This window comes from Manis javanica, chromosome 12 (assembly GCF_040802235.1).
Source record: "Manis javanica isolate MJ-LG chromosome 12, MJ_LKY, whole genome shotgun sequence".
NCBI lineage: Eukaryota > Metazoa > Chordata > Mammalia > Pholidota > Manidae > Manis > Manis javanica.
In genome coordinates this window covers 6,539,862-6,561,075 of record NC_133167.1, presented here as the reverse complement: position 1 = coordinate 6,561,075, position 21,214 = coordinate 6,539,862, and the positions used below count along the sequence as shown (strand labels likewise).

At 48.6% G+C, this 21,214-nt stretch overlaps 1 protein-coding gene across 1 annotated transcript; it reads left to right on the top strand.

Annotated features, from left to right (window-relative positions):
* Positions 1-7,795: 7,795 nt before the first annotated feature.
* Positions 7,796-21,124, top strand: SNORC (secondary ossification center associated regulator of chondrocyte maturation). Its single transcript, XM_036997708.2, has 3 exons — positions 7,796-12,815; positions 18,637-18,819; positions 18,901-21,124. The coding sequence occupies exons 1-3, from the start codon at positions 12,743-12,745 to the stop codon at positions 19,008-19,010; spliced, it is 366 nt and encodes a 121-aa protein (XP_036853603.1). The 5' UTR covers positions 7,796-12,742; the 3' UTR covers positions 19,011-21,124.
* The last annotated feature ends 90 nt before the right edge of the window (positions 21,125-21,214 follow it).

Sequence of the window (21,214 nt, the reverse complement as noted above, 5' to 3'; positions counted from 1 at the left end):
TAAATAATCAATCAAAAGAAACGGGGGCAGGGGGAAGCAAAGAGTTGTTTTTGGAAGGGTCGGTAGCAAAATGTGAAGGTAAGGTTACTGAAAGATCAGTGACTGTAGGGAAACCACTATCACATTCACTGGTCCCTGCAATTATATTAATTTCTAGATGGTACTAACGTCACTTCCATTCAGTCTCACTGGGACATTTAGTATCTAAGACTAAATATTATTTTACATACATGCATATGTAAATTGGTTCAGATCTACAAATATGTGTGTGTGTGTGTGTGTGTATACACACACACATATATATGTGTGTGTATATATATATATATATATATATATATATATATATATATATATAAATAAAATAAAGAGTAAAAAATACATTGCTGCAGTTTTTGTTCTTTACCTTGTTGCAGGGCTGCAGGTGATACTTGTATGACTTAGTTTCTTACTACCCACTCCATGTTCCTTTTGCCTTCCTCATCTGACAGTCAAGGAAGCTGAGGTCCAGACAGTGGACCAGAAGGACTGGATAATAAGGCTGGTGCTAATACTGGGTCTCTTGGAACCTTGCACATTACCTCCCTGAGGGCTTTTTCTTTGCAATAATTTTAAGGTGTCCAAGAGGGAGGTGATCCCTATTCAGTACGTTCCGCTGTGCTTACACACAAGCCTCAGCTGGTGCATGACCTGAACCTTGATTTTTGAGGATTCTGGGTTCCTAATAGTCCAGAGGTTATTGCAGCTTTTGTCTTTAATTAGCTTTTTTCCAAGTTCAGTTTTTCTTTTTAATGAAAAATTGCCAAAATACACAGAAGTAGACTAGTGTCCTCAAAGTATGTGGGAAGCCCCACAATAGTCTAGATGCCTGCAGATTTGGTGTCTAGTGAGGACGCTTCCTGGTGTGCAGACAGCTGTCATCTTGCTCTGTCCTAGCATGTTAGAGAGATCTCATGTCTCTCTCTTTATCTTTCAAAAATTACCTTTCTTTCCCATTATGAGGTCCCCACCTCATGACCTAGTCTAACTCTAATCACCTCCAAAGGCCCCACCTCTCCTCGGGGTTAGGCTTCAACATAGGAATCTTGGAGGACACAGTCACAGCAACTTGTGTATGTAACAAAGCTCCTACCTTATAGAACCCAGTTTCAACAGTGGACACTTTACCAATTTTATTTTATTTCAGCTTTTTTCCTTTAGGCTATTTTAAAATGGATCTTAGATATGTCACTCATAAATATTTTAGTGTGCATGATAACAGATTAAGGATACCTTAAAAAAGAACAAACTACATGCCATTATCATATTAACAATGTTAGTATCTGAATTCCCAGTCTATAGATGATTTTCTCAGATGTCTCAAAAGTGTCTTTTTTCAAAAGTTTGAACCAAAATCAAAATGAGTGAGGTTCATAGACTGCATTATGTTGATAAATTTAAGTCTCTCTTGGTCTTATCAGTTCCCCCTGCCCCCAAAAAAGTTGAAAAACATAGATCATTTATCCATAGAACATCCACATTGTGGATTTAGCAGGGAGCATTCTTATGAAATTGACATAATTTAATTTCCCCCATGTTTTCTCTAAATTATCAGACCTAGAGGCCTGTGTAAATTCAGATTCAACCTTCGCCGTCCACAAGGACTTAGTATGGCATACTTGCCGTTGGATCGCATCAGCTACGTCAGAGACAGGATTGTCTAATTGTCCCTTTTTACTTGTTAGAATTCATTAGTCCTGTTGCTATCACGTTGACTTACCTATTTTAAAAATTTTACTGATCTTCATCGATGATCATTGCCTAGGTCTGTTATTTCATTAGTCACTGAAAAACAGTGATTCTTTTGGTGGCAGAGGAGAGTTTTATTTTGAATAATTTCAGACTTAAAACTTAACAGTTGAACTCCAACATATTTTCACTGGACTGTCCAGTCGCTAACATTTTACCACATCTGTTTTATAATTTTTTCCTCAACAACTGCACTCTCAATAATGACCCTAAGTTTTTATGAACCATTTGAAAGTAAGCTACAGACATTATATTCCTTGTCCCTAAACATTTCAGGGTGTGTTTCCTTGAAACAAGGACATTTTCTTCTGTAACTACAGTATAATTATTAAAATTACAGCAAAATAAATGATACAGTACTATTGATATCCAGATGTTCATATTTCAGCAATTATCCCACTGATGTCTTTTATAAGAAAAAATAAAAAGGTGCAGGATGCCATCCGTGATCAATTTTTGTATTGTCATGTTCTTGAGTCTCCTCTGGTCTACCTGTCTTTGTCTTTCATGTCTTGACATTTTTTAAGAGTGCACAATTATTTTTTAGTGTGTTGTTTTCTCATGGTTTGGCTGAGATGATGCAGTTCGGCAGTAGGAATACTATAGAAGTGATATTGTCTTTGATGCATCCTATTAGGAAGCACATGATGCTGCTCTCAACTATTAGTGGTGTTGCTAACTTTAATCACTTAGTTAATATGGTGTCTGCCGTGTTTCTTCACTGTAATGATATTTTTTTTTCTTCTAATTTTGGTATCATTAATATACACTTACATGAGCAACATTATGGTTACTAGACTCCCCCCATCATCAAGTCCCCACGACATAGCCCATTACAGTCACTGTCCATCAGCATAGTAAGATGCTATGGAATCACTACTTGTCTTCTCTGTGTTATACTGCCTTCCCTGTGTCCTCCCACCTCCCACATTATGTGTGCTAATCGTAATGCCCCTTTTTCTCCTTAGCCTCCCTTCCCACTCATCTTCCCCAGTCCCTTTGGTAACTGTTAGTCCATTCTTGGGTTCTGTGAGTCTGCTGCTGTTTTGTTCTTTCAGTTTTTGCTTTGTTCTTATACTCCATAGATGAGTGTTTGATACTTGCCTTTCTCCACCTGGCTTATTTCACTGAGCATAATACCCTCTAGCTCCATCCATGTTGTTGCAAATGGTAGGATTTGTTTTCTTCTTATGGTTGAATAATATTCCATTGTGTATATGTACCACATCTTCTTTATCCATTCATCTACTGATGGACACTTAGGTTGCTTCCATTCCTTGACTATTATAAATAGAGCTGTGATAAATGTAGGGATACATATGTCTTTTTCAAACTGGGGTGCTGCATTCTTAGGGTAAATTCCTAGGAGTAGAGTTCCTGGGTCAAATGGTATTTCTATTTTGAGTTTTTTGAGGAGCCTCCATGCTGCTTTCCACAATGGTTGAACTAATTTACATTCCCACCAGCGGTGTAGTAGGGTTCCCCTTTCTCCGCATCCTCGTCAACACTTGTTGTTTGTCTTTTGGATGGTGGCCATCCTAACTGGTGTGAGGTAATATCTCATTGTGGTTTTAATTTGCATTTCTCTGATTATTAGCGATGTGGAGCATCTTTTCATGTGCCTGTTGGCCATCCGAATTTCTTCTTTGGAGAAGTGTCTGTTCAGATCCTCTGCCCATTTTTTAATTGGATTATTTGCTTTTTCTTTGTTGAGGTATGTGAGCTCTTTATATATTTTGGATGTCAACCCCTTATCAGATATGTCATTTATGAATATATCCTCCCATACTGTAGGATGCCTTCTTGTTCTACTGATAGTGTCCTTTGCTGTACAGAAGCTTTTTAGTTTGACATAGTCCGACTTGTTCATTTTTGCTTTTGTTTCCCTTGTCCATGGAGATATGTTCATGGAGAAGTTGTTCATGTTTATATTCAAGAGAGTTTTGCCTATGTTTTCTTCTGAGAGTTTTATAGTTTCATGACTTACATTCAGGTCTCTGCTCCATTTCAAGTTTACTTTCGTGTATGGACAGTAATCCAGTTTCATACTCTTACATGTAGCTGTCCAGTTTTGCCAACACCAGCTGTTGAAGAGGCTATTTCCCCACTGTATATCCATGGCTCCTTTATTGTATATTAATTGACCATATATGCTTAGGTTAAAATCTGAACTCTCTGTTCTGTTCCACTGCTCTGTGGGTCTGTTCCTGTGCCATTACCAAATTGTCTTGAGTACTGTGGCTTTGTAGTAGAGCTTGAAGTTGGGAAGCGAGATTCCCCCTGCTTTATTCTTCCTTCTCAGGATTGTTGTGGCTATTCAGGGTCTTTTGTGGTTCCATACAAATTTTAGAACTATTTGTTCCAATTCGTTGAAGAATGCTGTTGGTATTTTGATAGGGATTGCATTGAATCTGTAGATTGCTTTAGGCAGGATGGCCATTTTGACAATAATAATTCTTCCTATCCAAGAGCATGGGATGAATTTCCATTTGTTAATGTCCTCTTTAATTTCTCTTAAGAGTGTCTTGTGGTTTTCAGGGTATAGGTCTTTTACTTCCTTTGGGTTTATTCCTAGGTTTTTTATTCTTTTTGATGCAATTGTGAATGGAATTGTTTTCCTGATATCTCTTTCTGCTAGTTCATCATTAGTGTGTAGGAATGCATCGGATTTCTATGTATTAATTTTGTATCCTGCAACTTTGCTGAATTCAGATATTAGTTCTAGTAGTTTTGGAGTGGAGTCTTTAGGGTTTTTTATGTACAATATCATGTCATCTGCAAATAGTGACAGTTTGACTTCTTCCTTACCAATTTGGATGCCTTTTATTTCTTTGTTTTGTCTGATTGCAGTGGCTGGGACCTCCAGTACTATGTTGAATAAAAGTGAGGAGATTGGGCATCCCTGTCTTGTTCCTGATCTTAGGTGAAAAGCTTTCAGCTTCTTACTGTTAAGTATGATGTTGTCTGTCGGTTTATCATATATGGACTTTATTATGTTGAGGTACTTGTCGTCTATACCCATTTTGTTGAGAGTTTTTATCCTGAATGGATGTTGAATTTTGTTGAGTGCTTTTTCAGCATCTATGAAGATGATCGTGTGGTTTTTGTCCTCCTTTTTGTTGATGTGGTGGATGTTGTTGATGGATTTTTGAATGTTGTACCATCCTTGCATCCCTGGGATGAATCCCACTTGGTCATGGTGTATGATCCTCTTAATATATTTTTGAATTCAGTTTGCTAATATTTTGTTGAGTATTTTTGCATCTGTGTTCATCAGGGATATTGGTCTGTAATTTTCTCTTTTTTGTGGGGTCTTTGCCTGGTTTTGGTATTAGAGTGATCCTGGCTTCATTGAATGAGTTTGGAAGTATTCCCTCCTCTTCTGTTTTTTTGGAAAACTTTAAGGAAAATGGGTATTATGTCTTCTCCAAATATCTGATAAAATACAGTGGTAAATCCATCTGGCCTGGGAGTTTTGTTCTTGTATTTTGATTAGCAGTTCAATTTCGTTGCTAGTAATTGGTCTGTTTAGATTTTCTTTCTTCCTTGGTCAGTCTTGGAAGGTTGTATTTTTCTAAAAAATTGTCCATTTCTTCTAGGTTTTCCAGCTTGTTGTCATAGATTTTCATAGTATTTTCTAATAATTCTTTGTATTTCTGTGGTGTCTGTTGTGATTTTTTCCTTTCTCATTTCTGATTCTGTATATGTGTGTAGATTCTCTTTTTCTCTTAATAAGTCTGGCTAGGAGTTTATCTATTTTGTTTATTTTCTCAAAGAACCAGCTGTTGGTTTCATTGATTTTTTTCTATTGTTTTATTCTTCTCAGTTTTATTTATTTATTTTCTGATCTTTATTATGTCCTTCCTTCTGCTGACTTTGGGCCTCATTTATTCTTCTTTTTCCAATTTCAATAATTGTGACTTTAGACTATTAATTTGCGATTGTTCTTCCTTCTTTAAATAGGCCTGGATTGCCTTATACTCCCCTCTTAGAACTGCTTTCACTATGTCCCACAGAAGTTGGGGCATTGTGCTGTTGTTGTCATTTGTCCCCAAATATTGCTTTATCTCTGTTTTAACTTGGTCATTGATCCATTGATTATTTAGGAGCATGTTGTTAAGCCTTCAAATGTTTGTGAGCCGTTTTGTTTTCTTTTTACAATTTATTTCTAGTTTAATACCTTTGTGATCTGAGAAGTTGGTTGGTAGAATTTCAGTCTTTTTGAATTTACTGAGGCTCTTTTTGTGGCCTAGTATATGGTCTCTTCTGGAAAATGTTCAGTGTGCACTTGAGAAAAATGTGTATCCTGCTGCTTTTGGGTGTAGAGTTCTGTAGATGTCTGTTAGGTCCATCTGTTTAGTGTGTTGTTCAGTGCCTCTGTGTCCTTACTTATTTTCTGTCTGGTGGATCTGTCCTTTGGAGTGAGTGATGTGTTGAAGTCTCTTAAAATGAATGCATTGCATTCCATTTCCTCCTTTAATTCTGTTAGTATTTGGTTCACATATGTCAGTGCTCCTGTGTTGGTTAGACATTTATAATGGTTATATCCTCTTACTGGACTGACCCCTTTATCATTATGTAATGCCCTTGTTTATCTTGTTACTTTCTTTGTTTTAAAGTCAATTTTGTCTTCAGTTAAAATACTGCAACACTTGCTTTTTTGCTTTTTTTCTCCCTGTTGTTTGCATGAAATATCTTTTTCCATCCCTTCACTTTTAGTCTGTGTATGTGTTTGGTTTGAGGTGAGTCTCTTGTGAGCAGCATATAAGTAGGCCTTGCTTTTTCATCCATTCTATTACTCGGTGTCTTTTGATTGGTGCATTCAGTCCATATACATTTAGGGTGATTATTGATAGATATGTACTTATTGCCATTGCAGGCTTTGAATTCGTGGTTACCAAAAGGTTCAAGGGTAGCTTCTTTACTATCTAACCATTTAACTTTAACTCACTTATTACGCTATTACAAACACAGTCTGATGATTCTTTATTTCTCTCCCTTCTTATTTCTCCTCCAGTCTTTATATTTTGGGTGTTTTATTCTGTGTTCTTTTGTGTTTCCCTTGACTGCTTTTGTGGATAGCTGATTTTATTTTTTGCCTTTAGTTAGTATTTGGTTAGTCCACTTTCTTTGCTGTGGTTTTATTTTCTATGGTGACAGCTATTTAGCCTTAGGTATACTTCCATCTAGAGTAGTCCCTTGAAGAAACATTGTAGAGATGGTTTGTGGGAGGTAAATTCCCTCAACTTTTGCTTATCTGGGAATTGTTTAATTCCTCCAAATTTAAATGATAGTCTTGCTGGATACAGTATTCTTGGATCGAGGCCCTTCTGTTTTATTGCATTGAATATATCATGCCATTCCCTTTTGGCCTGTAAGGTTTCTGCTGAGAAGTCTGATGATAGACAGCCTGATGGGTTTTCCTTTGTGCGTAATCTTTTTTCTCTTTCTGGCTGCTTTTAATACTCTGTCCTTGTCTTTGATCTTTGCTATTTTAATTATCATATGTCTTGGTGTTGTCCTCCTTGGGTCCTTTGTGTTGAGAGACTATTTCCTTCCCCAGATTGGGGAAGTTTTCAGCAATTACTTCTTCAGAGACACTTTCTATCCCTTTTTCTCTCTCTCCTTCTTCTGGTACCTCTATAATGTGAATATTGTTCCATTTGGATTGGTCACACAATTCTCTTAATATTCTTTCATTCCTAGAGATCCTTTTATCACTCTCTGCCCGAGGTTCTCTGTATTCCTGTTCTCTGATTTCTATTTTATTAATTAACAGTCTCTTCCACATCATCCAGTTTACTCTTAAATCCTTCCATTGTTTGTTTCATTTCTGTTATCTCCCTCCTGAATTCATCCCTTGGCTTTTGAATATTTTTCTGTAACTCTATTAGCTTGCTTATGACTTTTATTTTGAATTCTTCTTCAGGAAGATGGGTGATTTCAGTCTCATCAAGCCCTCTCTCTAGTGTTTGAGAGATTTTGGACTGAGCAAGGTTCTACCTTTTCATGGCGATGAGAGTGGTTGCCGGCAGGTGGCACGTGTGTCAGCTGGGAGTTCAAAGTCCCTACCTGCTTGCTGGTTGCATCGTGGGTGTCCACTGTCTGTGCTGGTCAACTGCACACAGGGAGCAGTCTCTGGGTTAGACCCTTAAGAACCATGGGTGGGGTGGCCCTCAGGATGGCCTAGGGCAACAGCGCATGTTCTGCCATGAGAACAGAGCCCCTTCATGCTTCCCAGACTCTGAGCTCTTCTCTGCTGTCTGTGCCAGTCAACTGTGTGCAGGGAGCAGCCTCTGGGTTAATTCCCTGAGCTACTGTGGGTGGGGTGGCCCTCAGGATGGCCTAGGGTACTGGCAGGGGTTGCAGGTGAGTGGTATGTGTTCTACCACGAGAATGGAGCCCCTTTGTGCTTCCCAGACTCGGTGCCCATCTCTTGCTCTCTGTGCCTGTCAGCTGCATGCAGGGAGCAGCCTCTGGGTTAATCCCCTAAACTGCTGTGGGCGGGTCGGCCCTTGGAATGGCCTAGTGCAGTAGCGGGTTGCAGGCAAGTGGCGCGTGTTCTGCTGTGAGAACAGAGCCCCTTCGTGCCTTCCGGACTCTGCGCCCATCTCCATTGTCTGCACCAATCCACTGTGTACAGGGAGCAGCCTCTGGGTTAATCCCCTGAGCTGCCATGGGTGGAGCGACCCTTAGGATAGCCTAGGGCACTGTGGGGGTCGCAGGCGAGCAGTGCATATCTGCCGCAGGAACAAAGCCCCTTTGTACCTCCTGGACTCTGCGCCAGTCTCCCCTATCTGTGTCGGTCTACCGCACGCAGGGAGCAGCCTCTGGTTCTGGGCCGGTTAGCCATGCACAGGGAGAAGCCTCAGTCCTAAGCTGTGTGGTTGCTGTAGGCGGGGCTGCTCCCTGGCTGTTCTGCAGCAATGGCAGGTCAACCAGTTTGCTTGCAGTGCCGGTTGGGGGGAAGGAACGGCAGGCTGCTTATTGCCCCAAGGGGCTTAGGAGCGGGGTTGCCACCCAGGGGGTTAGGGCACACCTGAGTGTGCCAGGATGATTTGTCCACCTGTTAAACCCTTGTTCCCTTTAAGACTTTTAAAGTGCCTGCTTTTCTTTTGTCCCAGGGCAGCCGGCTGTGGGAACCTGTTGGCAGTCTCAATCTCGGACCTTGCTTTTCCGCTCCTCCAATGTCCAGTGCACCATGCAGTGTGTGTCTGTGCTCCTGGGGCAGACCTCCAGGGCTAGTTATTTAGCAGTCCTGTGCTTCCACTCCCTCCCCATTCTGATTTCCTTCCTCCCGCCAGTGAGCTGGGGTGGGGGGCGTGCTCGGGTCCCACCTGGGACGGCTTTGTATCCTACTCTTTTACGTGAGATGTTGGGCTCTCGCAGATGTAGCCTGGCTCGTGTACTGTATGTTTCGGTCACTCTTTTAGGAATAGTTGTATTCGCTGTATTTTCAAAATATATGTGGTTTTTGGAGATTTCCACCACCCTACTCATGCTGCCATCTTGAGAATCGTCATGATATTCTCTTTATGGGAGATACTTTGAGACTGTGTAAATATTCAGTTTCTCCTCAAACTTCAATCCATTAGTTTTAGCAGCCATCGATAATTCTTACTTTAACAATTAACACTTGTCAAGCTTCCCTTTTACATTTGTTAGCATTCCACTGTAAAGGAAGAGCTTTACACACACACAAACACACACACTGTAGCCACTATAGGTTATAATAGGATGTTTTCCAGGCACAAGTTGCCCGTTTGGAGCCCCTTCAAGTTTGCTTCTGTGTCTTCTTGCCATAGCCCCATCATTCTTTGATACCTTCTTACTTTGGCATGAGAGATTCTAGGGTCACCATCTACTACTCCTTTCCCAGATTTGGAATTAGCCACTTCTTTAAGGAGTCTCCTTCTGCAAGGGAGACCTGAGGATTTGTGAGTGAGAGAGTCTCAGATTTGTTTGAGTCTACGCAAATGCCGCATTCCAAACCTCAAGGTCTCAAGCATTCCCAATTGGTGCTGTAAGTTTCAGCTAAGAGAATTATCATGGCTGTGAATTCAGTTTAAGATTGTAATTCTGCAAACCCACTTTGCAGTCAGTTATGCCCTGTATCTACAAGACATGAGGTTTTTTTTAGACTGCCATACAAGTGCTTTAGTTTCTGATTATATGACCTTTACATTTAAAGCCCTGAACTTTCATTTTCTGTGAGCACCCAGTGCAGTGTAAAGTAGCCAGTTCATCTCTGTTATAAATGTCAAGTTCAGCATCTGTTTGGTCCTTTAAGCCCTGTCTTCAATAGGTACTTGATGCTGAACAGCCACAAGTCTTAACATGTGGTGTGCTGTAACCAGATCTCATTTCCCACAGGCAGTGGGGTCTTCCCTGCATCCAAATGGTAGCAAACCAAACTCAGAAACACAACTTTGAGGGCCTGTTTCTCTGGACCATTCCAGGTGACAAACTCAACTTGGCCAGGATCTGACTTGGAAGCAGTTCACTCTAAGACTTTAAAATGGGAGAGATGTAGTACAGGAATTTGTATAAGGATGTCTAGAGAACTGAGGGAACAATAAGGGAAGGGAAGCTTACTCCTGAGTAAGTAATTGCAGAGTGCAGAAAGGCGAGGATGGCAGACAGAGGAAACAAAGGAACGAACATGTGAGATGCTCAATGTTAAATCTTAGCAATCCCAGCTGATTGAATCCAAATATTTATTAAGTTCCTATGCATGCTTGGTGTGGCGGCACTAGTTTCTGGGAATGCATTGGTGAACAAAACACCATCTCTGCTGTCCTGAGACTTAACAATCACAGGATGGGGACAGACAACCAGTGAACACTTCGTCTAAAGGCTAAATACATATATTTGAAAAAGCACTTTCATCTGGATGCACAAAAAAAAACTCCTAAAAATAAGTGTAAGAAGATAGACCCCCCTAATAGTAAGCAGAAGAAAATTGAGCAGACTGTTAACAAAAGAGGATATTCCTCTGGTCAATAAATGTGAAAAAGTGCTGAACTGTATTAGTCATGGAACAGCAACCACAGTGAGACACACATACTATCAGACCAAAGAGAAATAAAATGACTGGCAGTGCCAGGTCTTGGTGAGGATGTGGAGCAACTGGAACTCTCATCCTGCTGATGAGACTACACATTGGAACTGACACTTTGGAACACTGCTTGGCAGCATCTGTAGGTTGTAAACACTATACATACCAAGCTAGCAAATCTATTTTAGATATGTAATTGAGAGAAATTCATGTATAGACTTGCCAAGACACGTACAAGAATATTCATAGCTGTACTCTTGGAAATAACCTGAATGGACATAAATGGACAAAATGGATAAAGGAGTGAATAGTGACATATTCATCCACTTGAATACTGTGCAACAATGTGGATGAATCTCACTGTTGAACAAAAGAAGCCAGACACAAGAGTTCATATACTGTTCTGTTTATTTGAGGTTCAAGAGTAAACAAAACTAGTCTACAATGATAGAAGACAGAATTACCCTTGGGGCTACTGACTGGGGAGGAGTGGGGAAATCTGGAAATGTTCTGTGTGATTTAGGTGGTGTTCCATAGGTGCATACATGTGTAAAAGTTCAAGCTGTAAACATAAGATTTGTGCACTTCACAGCATGTATGTTATTCCTGAAAAAATTAACCCTCCCCCAAAAAGGTAAAGCAAGAGAATTTCATATACATAGAAATGCTAATAAAAGTAATGGGATGGGTAGGTGGGGGTGCTCACTGATGACATTTAAGACCTGTGTGTATATGGTACAGCCATGTAATGAGTTGAGGGACTGCTTTCTGGGAGAGGTGACAGCAAACGCAAAGGTCCTCCAGCAGGAAAATGTTTGGTGTGTTGGAGAAATCTAGTCAAAGCCAGTGGACTGCACCATTATGAGCAAGGTAGGGGAGGTGAGCAGGGCCAAGACAAGCCCTGAGGTTGGCTTTTTGAAGGGCCTTGGGACCCCACGAACAGTGTGAAGTGTGCATTGGCATTACTTTCTGAAAGTAGGTGTAGAGAGTAAGAGAAAGAGACCTTGGAAGACATAACTGTGTGGCTGGGACATCTGGACCATGGGGGGCTGGAATTCCATTAACTGAGCAGGACTGGGGAGGCAGTGGAGTCAAGGTTTGTTTTGGACATGTTGAAGATGCTCCTCAGATACCCATGGCGATGTAGGGGAGGCGTGGATGGTGAAGCTGACGTTCTGGGCCAGACGGGCTGGAAACTTGTCATGAGCACACAGGAACCTAGATAACTAGAAGGTAGATAACTAGAGAGCAAGAAGGGACGTGGCATTTAATGACATGAGCTTTTCTGGAAAGACACTAGAGCTGCCAGTTGGTTTGCATTGAAGCTACTTTAAAAGTGCTTCTTACAAGCTCTGCTGAGCGCCCACTGCCAGCCTGGCATGTGGAGCCCCAAAGTGAGCACAGGTGGTGTGGTCACTGTCTAGGGCTAAGTCTCTGGAGCTTGGGCCAAGGGCACTAAAATACATTCCTGGGCCCATTCACAACCCACTGAGACAGCACTGGGGCATCTCCAGTTTTCAGGTTCCCTGGGTGAATCTTCTGCACATTTGGAGAATCTCAAGCTTCCAGTGGCCCAGGAGTACGTGTGTGTGTTGGTGGGGTGGGAGGGGTGGGAAGCAGAGGAGGGAGGGAAAGGGAGCAATTTCCTCTTTCTCTCTCCAAGGGTGGGGCTACTCTGGAGTGCAGGGAAGTTGTCTGTTCTGTGAGCTTGGCTCTGTGTGTGTGTGTGTGTGTGTGTGTGTGTGTGTATAGGGGCGGGTACAGTGTCCCAGGAGGACAGAGTTTGCATTGATCAAAACCCTTCCCAGCCCTTTGATACTTCTATCCTGCTGCCCTGAAGTTAGCCAGCTCAGTCCTCGGTGCATCCTGCTCGCCAGCTGCACTCGCTCACAGGCCAGGATGGCACTTGGTCTGGCCCTGCACATGGCGCTGCTGCTCCTCTCTGGGGTCCTGGCCCCTGCGGTGCTCACAGGTAAGGGTGCTTCCTGGGCTCTGCTACCACCAGCCTCCCAGGGGCAAGAAGCACCCTGAGCTTGATTCCCCCATGCCTGCTGGGCGGAAGCCCTTCCCGGGAGATGGTGTGGCCATCCAGGGTGATGCTGTGGAGGGCTCCAGGGTGTGCATGGCGACAGGCTGCCAGGAGCTGCGCTGTGTGTCTTGGGGACTGTCAGCCATGGCTTCTGGAGGAGTAGGGCAGTGGGAAACAGAACCAGGGATGTTTGCAACCTGGGGACATGGGGGTTACTCCAGCATCCTAAAATCTGAAGGTTTCCAGATCTGGAAGTCCGGAGGGGGCACCAGGCCCAGGGCAAGAGGCTGGGCTCCTGGACAGAAGACGCTTTTCAAACCCTGCATCCTTTCCCTGCTAATTTTCCAAAATGTCCTTTAAGACTGAAGACCCAGGTACTATTCCAATCTTGGGGGGAAATTCCAGAGGGAGCACAGAGCCAGAGACCCCTCGGCAAAACTGAGAGATTATTGGACTTAGGCTCTGCACTGAGGCCAAAATGGCTGAGTCGGGGGTCTGGTAAGAAAGGGTCCCAATAGGCTGGGAATGACAGGCTCCTGGGACTTCAGCCCCAGTTCTAGGCATGACAGTGGGACCCTGCACTGGGCAGGGCTGGCCCAGGCTGGCTTTGAAGTCTGAGAGAGAAATGGCACGGACAGGTCATGGGTGGTCTTTCTCCTGGAAGAAAGCAATCTCTGTTGGCCACAGGGTGGCCCAAAGGAGAAGGTTTCAGGGCCCCTCTGGGGGCCCTGGACTTGAGAGACTTGCAGGCCGGGGGGTGATCTGGGACCCTCTGCAGCATGGGCTTTGTGGGAGTGTCGATGCACGAGGTGGATGGAGTGGGCATGGGCGTAGGGAGAGCAATGGGGGTGTGGGGTGGGACAGCACTGCGCTCAGGTGCATACAGCCGACAGGCGCCGACAGAGCCCACGGGCCTGCAGGCTCTCCACACGCCTGGGAAGCCCTGGCTGTGCTTCTGGTTCTTTCTCCTGGCTGCCCCTCATTCTATGCCTCTCCTCATCTGTACAGTGGTGGTAACCACAGTGCTTGTGCCTCCCTTGCAGGGGACTATAGGCCTACCAAATTCAGACACGTGAGCTGTCAGGGTGGGCCAGCTTCTAGTAACACTCAGTAAATGTTAGGGGGATCTAGACAGACGTCCCCTGAACCACCTCCTCACAAAGGCTGGGAGAGTGCCTAGCCTCCCTTTTGGTGGGAGAAGTGCGAGCTGCAAGCTGGGGGCCTGGTGTGATGATGCCCTGGGAATTGGGAAGTGACCAGAGGTGTAGGGTGGCATCCTCCATGGCCCAGACTATGATCGTTTCAGCTCCCTCACACCCCTCCTGCCCGCAGTGAAACACTTCTCTGACCCGGTGGCTACAGTGGGTGGAGGCACAGGTGCTGGCGCCTGCCTGCCCAGTTTCGGGGGCCGCTTGGGGACCTCCTGTCCAGTTTCGTGCTCCCTGAGCAGTCAGCCCTCCCAGCCGAGGCTGCTGGCCAGAGGTCCTGGATCAGACTGCATACACAGCCTGGGTGGGTGAGCTGTCCACAGCCACGGGAATGCCTGAGGATCGCTTTGTGTTTGGCATTGCTGGGACCTCACCTGGCATCACCTTTCTCCATGTGTCCCACCAAAAGCAACCAGGCCAATTCCACCCTGGAGTTTTGGGTTCTGGCTGGCTGTCATTCTTCCTGCTGTTCTGGGAGGGAGTGAGTTGGGGAGGCTCTAGGCTACCCCACATGGGCTAGAAGGTGTGGGCAGATGTGTACGAGGCTTGGCAGGCCCCCTGTCCTCTGCTCGGTGGGCTGAGGTCCAGTAACAAGCAGGCTGGGAAGGAGTGGCCCTGTGGCTGAGGGCCAGGCCCAGCCCGCTGCCCTCCTAGCTGGTTGCCTGTGGCCGCAGCTACTGGGATTGGGGGAGCAGGCCAGGTTGAGCGGGCGGGAGGCCAGGGCAGGGATGAAAAGGCCCTTCATGGCCCATACAAAGACTGTCTGTGAGCATGGGCGCCTGGCCTCAGGGCTCTGTGCTCAGAGTGAGCATTAAACAAACCTATTTACTGGAAGGCAGGGCAGCCAGGGGCAGTGGGGCTGGGGGAGAGCCCGCAGTGCCCAGGCCTGTGGCGGTATCACAAGGCCTCCCACTTGGGGTTCCCTCCGCCCGAGCATGGAGTCATAGGATCTGGCTTACTGTGGTCCTTGGAGTCTGGGTCTCTGGGTCTCATCGCAGGAACTCCTGGGTCCTCCCCTTCTCCATCCTTCCTTGGTGTCCCTGTGGCCTGCCCACAGCTCCCTTCCCGTGCCTGGAGATTCCGTCCCCCGTGCTGTGCTCTCGCTGCTCCCTCTGCCTGGCATTCCTTTCCCTTCTCACCCCTCCTCAGGCAGGGCCTTCTGCTAACAAACTCCCTGATTACTGTTCATGGCTCCTCAGAAGGAGAGCTTTTGGGGGAGATGGGTTACTGCCTTGAAACTTTTCTCCTCTTGTTACAGCAAATTGAGAAAATACACTGACATGCAGATGAGGATAACAAAATGCTCTGGCCCCTCCCCAGCACCCTTCCTTTGCTGGAGAGCTTGTGGGTGGAGTGTAGGCTGCAGTTCTGGCCCATGTGCTGCAGGGACAGCAGCCCGGGCTTGCCGGGAGTTCGCTGGCCCCTGGGGCCCTAGCTCCTTGGGTGCCGAGGAGCCCTGGACCAGCCTTCAGGGTCTGTGATGGCCAGCTGCCTGGCATGGCTACCAGCCCGTGCGGGCTGTGAGCTGTGAGAGGCATGGTCCAATCCCCATTCACAGGTCAGGAAGTGAAGTTGTGGGAGTGGGGAACAGGCTTGGCAAAGTCTGCCAGGGTCCCAGGGTGAGGGTGTGGCAGACCCAGGACTTGGATCGGTCCTCTTGGTTTGGAAGCCCACAGGGTCTGCCCCTTGAGCTTCAGGGACTGATTGGGTCAGAGGATAGATTGGAGTGGGTACACGTGGACAAGGTGGTCTGGGCTGGTGTGTCTGGAAAGGAGGATCCATGCTTCAGTGGGGAGCAGCAGAGGGAGGCTGGATCACCTGGGACAGAAGGGGCGAGGGCCTGGGTGTGCTGCCTGCTCAGAGGGCCCTCTCTCCCCCAGAGATGGCTCCTGGGCTCCAGCAAAGGGCAGAGGGTGGCTGTTTACCAGGGCCTGGCTAGCCCCAGGGAGTGAGCCTCTGCTCTCCCAGGGCTGTGAGGGCTATCACTCCACCTCCTGAGCTCAGGGCTGATTCCCCAGATGCCACACAGGTCATCTGGGCCTGGTACCCAATAGCCCTGTGGTGGCCATCCTGGCCAGGTGCCCAGCAGTCAGACGTGAGCTTTGGCCAGCAGTGGTGGGACAGGGAGGTGCCTGTCTGCTGCTCTGTTTTGGGTGTGTGGGAATCAAGTGGGGCTGGTGGTTTGTCCATTTATCTGGGGAGACAGGCAGTCTTGCTCAAACTCTAGACCTCAGGCCAAATGGTAACACTCAGGCCCTTTTTCTGCCCAGACTCCAGGAGCCAGAGGCAAACATGCCTGGGATCTGGAGCCTTCCATGGCAGCTACCCGGCTGAAGACTCCTGCCCTCCAGGGCAGTGATAAGGGAGACCTGAGAGGGTCACTTCCCCCTCCTCACAGGGTGGTCTTAACAGGTGGTGGCCCCAGATCCCAGAACTGCAGTTCAGCCTTGGGCCCTGTGAGAGGGACGCTTCCCCTGCCCTGGGTGCCAGGGGCTTTTTGCCCCCGGGGGCTTCTTTGCCAGGGGTGTTTTCCGAAAGGGGGCGCTAACTGGAAAAGCCTAGAAGAGAGTGACTGGTCCCTGCCTGCAAGCTGCAATTTTATTGTGAAGAGATTCTAAGTTTACAGAAAAGTTGCAAGAATAATCCAATGAACTCTAGTAGATTCTTCACTTAGATTCACCAGTGACCAACATTTTTGTCCTGTTTACTGTCTTCTCTGTCTTCCTGTCTCTATCTATCCATCTGAATGCTGAACCAAGACGTCAAGTTCCTTTGACCCTAAATACTCCTAAGAGCAGGGATACTCTCTTATACAACCCAGTGTCCAAATCAGGACACGAACAGACACAGGACTGTCCTGTAGCTGCAGCCTTCTTCGTATCTCACCTTAGACCCTGTCACGCCCCCGCCAGGACACACTGCACTTGGTTATCACATCTCAGCTCTAATCCTCAACCTCCGCTGTCTTCCACGACCTTAAGTTTTTCTGAATGGGCAGTTTTTTAAGACTGACCCGGCCTTGGGTTTGGCTGATGTTTTCTCATGATTTGCTCCAGGGGGCACTGTTGGCAGAAAAGCTCAAAGTACCTTTGTGTCTTCCCAGAGCATCCCCTCTCCAGAGCCCGGGAGCCTGAGAGCAGGATGGGGCTAGCTTGCTGGGCCCGCAGCAGTTCTCTGGTGGGGAGCCTGCAGGAGCAAAGGTGCCTCAGGGACCTGCAGGCCAGTGGGCCCTGGACTGCAGGAACAGCCACAGCTTGCCTGACAGTTTCTTAGAAAGTGCAACCCACTACTGTTGTCCAGGGGCTTCAGACCCCAGCCCATCTAAACCTCGGTTGGTTTTGCCAACTCTGAAGCAGGGATACAATAGTTCCTAGCCACAGAGCAGCTGGAGTCAACGAAATGGTGTGTCATGACGCCCACTAAGCTCATTCTAGGGAATACTTGGGGTTGAGCATCCCTGGATCACAACCGTGATGAGGCTCTGGCAAGCTCTGACCCTGCTAAAGCCGACAGGGCTGCGGGAGGCCTGGGGCCTGCTTGCTATACAGCCTTGAGCTTTTTGGGTGACTAAGGCCTTCTGTCTGGGAAGGATGGAGGGCCCAGGGCTGGGGTGCTCCTGTGGGGTTCCTCAGGCCAGGATCCTTAAGAAGTGGGGTGCAAAACTGGCACGGGATGGCTGGGGTCAAGGTGGGGATATGGTGCTGAAGTTATATAGGCCACTCAGCCTGCCCCTCCTATTCTCTGGGGCTCCTGTGTACCCCCAACTCTAACCCCAACCTATGAGCAGAGAAAGGCTCCTACAGAAAAGGCTGCCCAGGGTCTGATGTTCTGATGGAGCCCCAGCTTGTGCAGGGGGAAGGGAGGTACCCACCCTTTCTTAGGGCTTCTCTTACACTGCCCACCCCTCTGGTCCTATTCTGTCTGGAGGCAGCATGTGCTGGCATCACAGGCTCTTCAAGCCTCAAACACATGGGTGTGTTGTGTGGTCAATGGACCCCACATCATATGGGCTGCACTGCTCTGCCCAGGTTGGGGTCAAGGGGAAGCCAGGCTGACTGCCCATTGGGTGTGGGGTGGGCCTCTGCTCACCACCCCCTGCATCAGGCTTGGCACCTTCCTTGTCTCTTTGTTGGGTGAGGATGTTCCTCATAAGTGTCACCTCCCCCAGGATTACAAAGCCCGGGAGTTCAGTCAGGGGGCTCCAGGCTCTGCTGAGACAAGGTGCCCTGCCCTGGTCCCCTGACCCTGCTGTCCTGAAGCCCTACTGCCAGCTCAGGGGCCTCATAGCTGTTTTCTAACAGGGCCTGCTGGTCCCGTTACTCGCCCCTCCCCCCGTCAATGTGCCACTTGGGCATGGAGGCAGCCTGGCCTGGCAGGGGCTCTGGAGCCACAGGCTTCTCAGCCTCCGCTGCCTCTCCGGTGAAATGGGAGGGCTGTGGAGTGCTGAGGCCCAGAGCCCCGCACAGAGAGCGACATCCCCAGCTGATCAACTTGGGGGGTAGATGGCCCTGTGGGTCCTGCTGCCTGGGCCCCAGCGCCCGTCCTTGGCCTTTCAGCCGAGGGCCCACAGGAGCCCGTGCCCACCCTGTGGAACGAGCCCGCTGAGCTGCCGTCCGGAGAAGGTCCCGCGGAGGACACCAGCCCCGGCAGGGAGCCCGCGGCCACCGGTCCCCCCGCCGCCACCAGCGCGCAGAGCCCCGAGGACAGCACCGCGCAGGAGCGTCTGGACCAGGGCGGCGGTACGGGGCGCGGCGGGGGGCAGGGGGCGGGGCAGGCGGGCGGGTCGGCCCGGGGCTCACGCGCTCCTCTGGTCTCCGCAGGCTCGCTGGGGCCCGGGGCCATCGCGGCCATCGTCATCGCCGCCCTGCTGGCCACCTGTGTGGTGCTGGCGCTCGTGGTCGTTGCGCTGAGGAAGTTTTCCGCCTCCTGAAGAGAATAAAGGGGCCGCGCCCCCACCGCGGCGCGACCCGGCTGCACCCGCGGTGTGCGCCCCGTGTGTCCGCGCGTGAGTGTGTAGGGGCGCCGGGGCCGCCGCTCGGTGGGGGGCGGAAGACCGGGCCGGGCTGGACCTCAGAGCCGCGTCCCGGCCTCCGCCCCGCGGCCCTGGTCCCCGAACTGTCCGGGGCCCGTCCCCTTCCCACCCGTCCGCCCAGGCCAGAGGGCTACTAGCTGCCGACTAGCGGGGGCCGCAGGAGCAGGAGGGGCAGATCGAGCCTGACCGGCCCGCCGCCCTACTTCTTGCTTCGCGACTGGGAGACGGCAGGGGCGGGGGTCGCAGGGAGGCGGCCGTCGGGCGTCCTACGAGGGACTGGGTTATTGCTGGTGGCGAGTCTTCTCACTTGGGCATCGGGGGCCCCACTTGTGGGATCGGAACCCCAGGCCGCACCCCAGGGCCCCTGGGCCCCCTCTTCCCCAGGAAGCCACAGCAGCGGGCGGAGCCGAGGGGTGAAGCCTGGGTGCTGTTGGCCATGCCCCCGCACCCCAAACCCGCACGCCCAGGTGGCCTGTTGAGCTGCAAGTAATGCGTGCTTCGCGAGTCTCAGGAGGAGCCGGCATTCCGGAGCAGGACAGTGTTGGTTCCGAGAAAGAAAACAGCCTTTTCAAGCTTTTCCACCCTGCAAGCGAGGGGGCCGAGTCAGGGGTGAGGGACCACCCAGCTCGCCCCCTCCTTGCCCTCGCTGGCCCAGGCACACCGTCATTGGTCCTGCCTTATGTCTTTCACATTTCCCAGGAAAACTAGCTTTTATAATTCAGAGATTTGAAACAGTGGCTTCTAACCTGAGCACAGCAGGTTAGAAGCCAGAACTCATCTGGCCCCACCCCCAAGGGCCCTCTGGAGGGGAGACCAGCGGCCCGGGGGAGGGGCTGTCTGCACACCTTGAGCCAATGGGAGAGCCCTGAGTGGGTGCTAGCGAAAGGGGAGCCCTTCCCCCACCTTCCACTCTTTCCAGCAAGTGTCTGTGCTTCCTTGGTTTCCCTGGGCTGCTTACTATTCTTATTCCAGCTAAAACTTAATCTTATACTACACGGATTTACCCTCCTGGATACTGCAGATGAGCACACGTGGTATTCACACACCTTCCCCCCAACACATGAAGGATTTAGTTTCTGCTTATAAAGGACTGTTATGAAACTAACCAGTTTTCATCAAAACGCTTACATTATTTCATTTCACACAACCTCCCATAACTATAGCCCTGGTTAAAGCAGATGGTCCCAGTCAGCATGCTGCGCCCAGCTTCAAAAAGAAAAGCCAGACAAGGACCAGGGCCCATGGCCACCCACCTACTTTGCCCCAGCAGCATGGGGGCTCAGGATTGGCCCCTCTCCCCCTTTCCGCATCCCTGGGAGACTCAGGTGCAGCTACTCCCCTTGGGGTAGCAGAGGCCCCGAGAACCTCAGCTGCTCCCTGTTGCACCAGTGTTGCACATATATGCATCTTCCAGGGATTCATACAATTCTCAAAGTGTCTGAGGTCTCAGGAATGCTGAGCACCATGCTTTGGTCCATGGGAAGATGCTGCAAAGTCCGATGTGACTTAAATCCTGGGCTTCTAAGGCCTGTTCTGGTATGGAGGAAGGTGTGTCCTGGCGGGAAGGTGTGGTCCCAGGCCAGCAGGGCTGAGCAGGGTCAGATTAAGGCCCCTTCACACTCCAGGACAGAACCAGGGTGCGATGGGGTGATTTCTGGGGCTAGTTGGGCTGAGGAGCAGCAACCTCCAGGTAACTGGCTACCAGCAAAGGAGGGAAAAAGTGCTTGAGGCCAGTGACTGACCCTGTAGGAAGCCCTAGCCCCATGCCTGATGTCAGATCCCCTGTAGGACTAACACCCATTGACACCCCACTCCCACTGTGGTCTTCCATACCTGCATTCTCACTTCCACTGCAACAGAAGGGCATTCTCAACTCCCTCAAACAGCCTCATGTGTTTCTGGAGTCTTTCCACAGTCGAGCCCAAATCCACCTCCCTCCTGGGGCCCCAATGCCAGCCAGCTGCTTCCTTCACCCCTAGAGGCCTCCTCAACCTCTTTAGGACATGCCTCCTCCACTGACCTTGAAGGGGGCTCCTCTCTCCCTGCCCAGAACCAAACACCTCATTCTTGTATGTAGCAGGGCAATAAAGAGTAGACCTTCA